Source organism: Geospiza fortis, unplaced genomic scaffold, assembly GCF_000277835.1.
Source record: "Geospiza fortis unplaced genomic scaffold, GeoFor_1.0 scaffold157, whole genome shotgun sequence".
NCBI lineage: Eukaryota > Metazoa > Chordata > Aves > Passeriformes > Thraupidae > Geospiza > Geospiza fortis.
Genome location: NW_005054314.1, coordinates 4627933 through 4635991, shown reverse-complemented (window position 1 = coordinate 4635991; position 8059 = coordinate 4627933). Strand labels below are relative to the sequence as shown.

Sequence of the window (8059 nt, the reverse complement as noted above, 5' to 3'; positions counted from 1 at the left end):
ACATTCTCTGTGTTCATCAAAATGCTGAGTATTGAGAGATGTCCTTTTCCACATTATAGCTAGTCCTGTAGTTACACCAATTCCCACAAGACCTCAGGGTCCTTTTCTTAATGCAATCCTCTATACTGACTGGCAGACTGAACAGAAAGGCTTTTTGCCTCCCTGAAAATACAGCAGACTCATGAAATGAGCAGCAAATGCTGTTAGAAGGTCACTGGTCACCCAGGTCATGGGAGGCTGCCCCTCACAATGGAGCTGTCAAGTGTTGTCCCACACAATGCAGCATTTTCAATCTAATAAGGAATTAAATTGTTTTATACTTGCAGAGACTCTCAACTCTCTGTTGTAGAGCCTAAATGAACAAGCTGCAGCACATACTCTGCAGAGATGACTGACTGCAGCTTATTAATCACATTGTCTGCCCAGGACCAGACAGTGAAGAAGTGACTGACCTTCCATATTGAACTGGACAGCTTTAACATTAAAAAGACAGGAAAATACACCAACTAAGATAAGTACATCAAGGCTGCCTGCACATGGTTCCTTGAAGAACACACAATCATTAGCATGAACAGTGCAGAAAATCTGGTGAATGCATACCTGCAAGAGAACAAGAGAGACTTTTCCTGTGCAGCTGCTGTCAGTGAAATGAATAAACCACTGAAAACATAAACTGCCTACAATACTCCTTTGGCCCATGATGGTCAGAGAGAGTCAAGCTGGCTGGTTAACAAGGAGAACAAAATCCTTCTCTCCTACACAACTTAGAGGACCACAGGTACCTGACTACCAGCTGTAGCCAAGTTAAAGATAACATTTCTAGTGCAGACTGTTCCTAAGAAGGAACATGCAGGTCAATCATGCCTAGTTACTCTCCCTTGCTGTCACTAGTAGAGCAAAGTCTTATTTTCTAGGGTTTCAAATTCCAAGTGGACAATAGAGTGAAGCCCATCAGAGGACTTAGGCCTAAAGAGGAGTTTTGAGTTGCAAGTTGTCCATCTGGACCTACACTAACCTCTCATGGTCTCTTCTTTTTTGTAGGCAACATCTTTGTTGTCAGCTTGTCCGTTGCAGACCTTGTGGTTGCAGTTTATCCGTACCCTCTGATCTTAAGTGCCATCTTCCACAATGGATGGACCATGGGAAACGTCCACTGCCAGATAAGTGGGTTCCTGATGGGCTTGAGTGTCATCGGGTCCATTTTCAACATCACGGCGATCGCGATCAACCGCTACTGCTACATCTGCCACAGCCTTCGGTACGACAAGCTCTTCAACCTGAAGAACACCTGCTGCTATCTCTGCCTCACCTGGGCGCTCACAGTGGTGGCAATTGTGCCAAACTTCTTTGTTGGCTCCCTGCAGTATGACCCCCGGATTTACTCCTGCACCTTTGCCCAGACGGTGAGCACGTCGTACACCATCACGGTGGTGGTGGTTCACTTCATCGTCCCGCTCTCCGTCGTGACGTTTTGCTACCTACGGATCTGGATCTTGGTGATTCAAGTCAAACACCGGGTGAGACAAGACTGCAAGCAGAAACTCAGGGCGGCTGACATCCGAAACTTCTTGACTATGTTTGTGGTTTTTGTCCTTTTTGCTGTGTGCTGGGGACCATTAAACTTTATTGGCCTTGCTGTTTCAATTAATCCTTCAAAAGTGCAGCCACACATTCCAGAATGGCTTTTTGTCCTGAGCTATTTTATGGCCTATTTTAACAGCTGCCTCAATGCTGTGATCTATGGGCTTCTTAACCAGAATTTTCGGAAGGAATACAAAAGGATATTGCTGACACTGTGGACTCCCAGGCTGCTGTTCATTGATGTGTCCAAGGGCGGGACAGAAGGGATGAAAAGCAAGCATTCTCCAGCCATAACAACCAACAACAACCACGCTGAAATACACCTATGAGTCAGGACTACTATTTATTCTGGATTACAGTTGTATATATAATATATAAGAGCCTTTCTAGCTGTGTGCATTGCACAGCTGGTGTTGCCCTCATGCAAGGAAGGAGTCTGCAACCTTTCATGCTTAGCTTATTGCTGTGACATCAAGGCTTTGAATAAGAATTTTCAGAAGGGAAATAACTGATCTTTTTTTTTTTTAATGTCATCTTTCACTGTGTGCCTAATTAATCGGTTTGGTTGCTTTTGCCACAAGCATGCCAATACCCGAAAAGGGAAGCGTTCAGAGTGCATGGAGAAATGCAGTTATGCTTGAAATGCAACCTTCAAGAGGCAGCAAAATTGCCATTTATTACCCACAAACCTTTCTCCCCTCCCTCTGAATTCTATTTTTCTATCATTAACTTAACCTGAACTGTATCAAACAAAGTGTAAACTGCATGGCTTTTTACATTATAGATAAGTAACCATATTAGCCAGCAGGTGTATGTATGGGCATGGTGTGTGTTTTCCTTTTTCCTTTCTTTTAAGGTTTAGGAGCTAGCCTGGGCTAGATGTGAGGCAGGCAGAAGCCAGACCACTGTGTGTCTGATGCACTCATTTTAATTGAGTATCTACAGACATTAAGTACCCTTGCACTCTCCTTCCCAGGCCATGAGTAAGTATATGACATATGACATAATCTAATTGTAGTAAGATACTTGGAGCCTGATTCTAATTTAGGCAGTATCCTATCATGGCCAGCAGTCATTCCAAACATCTTTCAATAGTCACTGCTACATGAACATCACAATAAAAAAGATGAACATAGCAGAGTCCCATCTGTGTAACACAGATTGCGACTTTTAAGTTCCAGTAACATTTACACTTGCAGACAAAGGCAGAAGGGGAAGACAGTGTTGTTACAAAAATCCCTCTTTTTGCCCATCACAGAACATGAATTTGCTGATGGGAGAAAAAGTGGAGGTTGTTTTCCCATTTTATTCACGTACAGAACTGTAATTAACTCACAGAGTGGGGAGACGAAAGCTGCTTAAGCATAATTATGCATCAGTTCTGTTTAAGCCTGGACTCTGCTATCTGTATCATTGGAAACAATGTCATGAAGTTCTGGGGAGGCCAGTATCACATTAGACATAAGCACATGGGCAAAGATAGGGCTGTTTCTTTAATGGAGTGTGAAAGGGGTGTGTGTGTGTGATGGCAGCTGTCTGTAGATAGGACTTCTTTGTTTCCTTAGCTTCATTGTGAATTCATCTCTTTATGGCTTTAAATGTGGATCCTGCTTTGAAACAATCCCATAAAATGAACATGTAAGACTCCCCTGGTGCAACTCTACCTTGAGGTTAGCACCCCTGCTGGTGTGCTGAGGGGCACAGCAGGGAGAGGGGCTGGTCTGAGCCCTGGGGGTCTAACGAGGACAGCAGGCAGCCCTGCCCCTGGTCAAGGACTGCAGTCTTCTCTCTTTGGTTCTAGTCAGGACTAGTTCCCAGCACTGAGCCTGAAAGACCAAGACCAGACTTCGGAGGCTCCTGGACACAGAGGTATGTAGGATTTCCCCAAAGCCTGAGCAGGCAGTGTGCCTAATTCTCAGTGAAAATAATAAGCCATTTGTGCACTGCTTTCTGAAACCAACTTGCTGCTGAATGTCCCTTCTGCTGATTTTTTTGGGGAAGAGGAATTGAGAGAAATTAAGGCTCTTTCTGAAGTGGGCCAAGGAACTTTGCATGCTGCGTTGGCTCCATGAGGACTGAGTGTCTCTGCTGCCATGTGGTGAAGGTCACTACAGTAATAGGGGGCCCTGCATTAATAGGGTGCCCTGGCACTTAGGAAGTTTCAAACTTGAACATCTCAGCCACTTCAGATGAATGTTGTTTTAAAATGCACTGCAGCCAGCCTCCCATAATAGGAATCAAACTGAGCTCTGTTTTGGCCTCTTAATCTGTCTCAGCATGGCCAAATAAAGGTATTTTGACCCTCAGAAATAACTGTTGTCTGTTCGCCTTCCAGAAAAACCACCCTGGATGAATTCACACCATTCCATGCAAGCAAAATCATTTTGAGTTAAACTTGGATAAGAAAAGCACTGAGGGCACATAACTGCAGGGAGTGTTTGTCCCATCACGCCTGGGAGATGTCCCGTGTTCCATGACTAGTCTTCAAAGTCATTTGCAATTAGCCACAACAGTGTTAGTTAGAATCACATTAGCAAATAATTTGAAGCATCTAGTGCCAAGTGAAATACACTGCTTTAAGACAATTGTGAAGAATCTTGTGCAAGTTTGCCAAATATCTCAAATACCCCAAAGCTGGGGTTTCATCTTAGGATTCTTGTCTTTTTAACTGAATGTTCAGTGGAGGAAATGTGGGGGTTTTTTATTATTACTTTATTCCTTAAGCTTGTATTTGCACTATTTCCTATTCAGGCTCCAAAGTTAACAGCCAGCAAGTATTTGAAACAAACCAAGTCCAAAGAAGTCCTGAACAGGCAAGCTGAGAGAGTCCCTTCTCCACCTGGCAGGAATGGGAGCAGCAGGAGCACGATAGGGCATCTCCCCAGGGCTCACGGAGTCACCACTCAACCAAACTATGCAAAATGATCTGCTCCTCTTCTGCCACAGGCTCTGAGCCCAGCTGCTGCCCAGGTCTCTGCAGGGGACAGGCAAAGACCCTGCTGTGCTGGGGTGGGTCTGAGCAGCTCCGTGCAGCGCAGACCCCGCAGGCTGGGGGTGGCTCTGGCAGCACAGGGAGCACAGCCCTGGCACAACCTGTTCAGAAGGCTCTGGGTGTCCCAGGGACGTGCCAGGGCTGGGCTGGTTCAGCCACCATGGTTGGAGGCTTGAGCTCAGTCCTGCTGGAGCTGAGGTTTGCAATATGAACCATGGGAAGCAGGGAATGTAGCCTCAAAGAGGAAACACTGTGCCATTTGTTAGCACTTTGAGAGAGGCAGCGCTTAGGATAGGATGGATTTTATATTGACTTATTTTAAAACTACCCAAGCAGCTCCTTATTTTTATGTTAGGAAAGGGTTAACAGGGTACAGAGAGTTTATTTTTGTTAGCATTTGTTTACAGAAAAAGGGAAGTGTGTTTTAGCTGAGAATTCTGAGCAGTGTCACAGTTTCCCTATGGGAATCTAGCTTTAGTCCAAATTTGAGATTTCAGTGAGATCCTACAATTTTAATCACATTCTGCCAGTTCCACCTGTTGCATATCTGGCCTTAAGTCTCATTGAGATCTCATATAAACTAGTTTCAAATCACTTGCTCTGGGTTTGATATGGTGTGTTGAATACCTGTTCTAGTCCCAAGCTCTAAAATTGTTGTGGTGGAAACTTATGGAGAGGCAGTATTGCTGTGAAGAAAGATTAATCTCTTGCCACAAAGAAATATTTTTGGATGTTGCTAATGAATGTTGTTTCATCCATTTAAGAAGAATGTAACCAATATATTTATATATAAATGTATATATATATATATGCTGTTTCCATTTTAATGTTTAATTGAGAATCCTTCAGTATACTTTCCTATTGCCATTTTTGTTCATAAAATAGATTAATTCCTTTTACCTGTTAAAAATGTAATTAATCTGCCATTGGACTATTTACTGATTTTTTTTTCTCCACTAGCAGTTACTTTTTAATAAATATTTGGAACATCAGCCTGAGTTTTGTTGACTCCCAGAAAGCAGATTGAATTGACAAACATGTTTGAGTTCACACATCTCAGCAGCCCAGCTGGGACCTGGAGGTGAATGACCCAGGCCATCTGAGACATCTCCTTGGATCCACATGTTTTCGTCCACTTGCCTGTGAGCCAGCTGCCTGATGCACTCTGGCCTTCCTCATCAGGGAAGAAACTTTCTCCATAAAGCCATTGCTCTTCTCATTGTGTGCCCCTTCAATGTCCTTTGCTGTTCTTGTCCCTATCTGTGCCTGTCCTTGTGTCTGTCCAGGGGTGCTGTGGGAGCAGAGTTTGTCATATCCTTTCCCTTGCTCTTTCCTGGGAAGGACAGCACAGCTGAGCTGTGAACAGGAGGGTGTGGGAGCCAGGGTGTTTGCAAGTTGGCACAAGGGGGTGTTGGGTTGTAGGGAAGGGATGGGACAGAGAGGGTCACCCTGGGCTGGGGGCACAGGGAGGGCTGACACGCACTTGGTCTCCATCACGGAGCTTTGTGAGGGTGCTGCATCCAAGATGTTCTGTTTGTGCTCTTTTCCCCACCTTTGTTTTGGGGCAGGTTTTGCTGTACTCATTGAGTTCTTCAGCCAATAGGTTCTATCCACAGGTTGCACTGATTACATTCCCATGCTGCCTTGACTGGAGCTGTTCTGGGGGAGTCTCTGTGCTGCTTGTGAAACAGGGAATATGGGAATATGGAGGGGTCCAGTTGTAACTGCAACTTGAGCTCCTGTTTCCTAACCAGATGTCACATAGAGCCATGGTGTTAAGGTACTAGAGACTGAGATTATCCAGGAAAACAAAGAACATCTGTTAAACCAAAGAAGTGCTGAAAAGCCATGGAGCAGACATGTTGAATGAACAAGGACTATTCATTCAATTACATCCCCAAGCAGTATTGTTACTTTTTTCCCTAATCTTTTCCAACAGGCACTGGACTTCACCTGCTGCTTCTACAGTGAAGCCTGCAATGCTTGGTGGTGTGACATGTTGAAAGCAGTGTTTATGATAGTGGCATATCTCAAAATGTCTCTCTGTGCAGAGCTGCCAGAAAACCCTTTCATGGACTTGTACCTGCTGTTTCTGCCATGTGGAACAGAATGAATTGAACTGTCAGAAGTAAGACAGTGTTATTTATTTACTTACTTGTCACAAAGTATAGTAACTGGGAGATAAGACAGAGATATAAAACACAAGAGGTGTGGTAATTTAATACTAGGATAAAATCTCACTCATAGTGACTATTTAGAAACCAATATTTGTCCTAATGTATTTACCTCCAAGCTTATAATTTATAACATGAAACCAGTCAGTGAAGAGCTACTGCATATGTATTTAGAATTTTATTGAAAAAATGTAAATCACTGGACTTAATGTAATACTTCTTACCACAAAAACCCGAGATAAGAAATGCAGAATAGGTTCTTGTAAGAACTCTGTGATGGGATATGCAAATTTTTTTCATTGGTGATAAGAACCATAAAATTCATATCACTCATGAACTACATTTGTGAATGGAAGCTCCATAATATTGTTAACTGAATTTTCATTTTCAAGTGCTTGTTTATAATATCCATTATTCATGGGCTATAAGTACTGTACAGCAGAGATAGAATTTACAGTACATGGTCGATTTCCAGAGCAAACAAGGTGGGTCTGAAACATTAACTGAAATATGTTTCTATATTTTCTGCCAAGCATGGTCTCCTGATAAGGTTTTTAACTCAAATGATTGCTTCTAAGAGATCAGGGAAACTTTAATGTCTTTTAGATTAGGTGCAATGTCTGAGCAGTCACGGCTTGCTTAGATTACCTTTTAAATAGACTTGAGCCATCAAACCATTTTATGTCTGTCCAGTTGAAGCACATAATTTATTTTGTATGTGGAGTATTTTATACATAGCACATTTAATAAACTGTTATGTCCTTCCTTCATCATTGTGCTTCTCCTGCAAGCAAAATTTCTGAATTTCACTGGAAATAGGATGCAAAATTGCTTTCTCAACTGTAAGCAGGTTGCTTTGCCTCGAGGTCGGTTTCCACTGGTTTTGATAAGTGTGTAGGGTAGAGGTTTAATGTGGCATCAAAATACAACCATCTTCTGGCTGAAAAGTGACAGCTGATTTGCAATTTTTAAAAAAAGGGTGTGGAAAAAGCTCCAAAACAATTTGCAGGAAGTAATTGTAATAGACATTTCTGGTTGAAATAAGAGAGAAATATTTGAAGGGATTGTACTAAATTGGGACCTGGCCAGGACAATGAAGTTAAGAAACCCTGTAATATAAAAAATGACCCAAGGATTTTTGTGGCACAGGGACACACAGGTGGCAGGGAATGGGTGTCTGGCTGCAGAGAAACAGTCAATAGAGTAAGGAAAACTAAAGAAACCTAGAGAAAACTAGAGCACACTTTGGAAACTATTCAGTGAAAACGTGTATTGGTAGTTTAGTAAGATTTTGCTTTTGGTCTTTCTTCTC

General features: G+C 42.8%; 1 protein-coding gene across 1 annotated transcript in view; it reads left to right on the top strand.

The window, feature by feature from the left end:
* GPR50 (G protein-coupled receptor 50) overlaps window positions 1-2111 on the top strand; it is a 40605-nt gene extending 38494 nt beyond the window's left edge. Inside the window, exon 2 of the mRNA XM_031056061.1 lies at window positions 1042-2111. Coding sequence (XP_030911921.1) covers window positions 1140-1910 — 771 coding nt within the window. The 5' untranslated portion in view covers window positions 1042-1139 and the 3' untranslated portion in view covers window positions 1911-2111. The remainder of the gene's footprint in view (window positions 1-1041) is intronic.
* Window positions 2112-8059: the final 5948 nt, after the last annotated feature.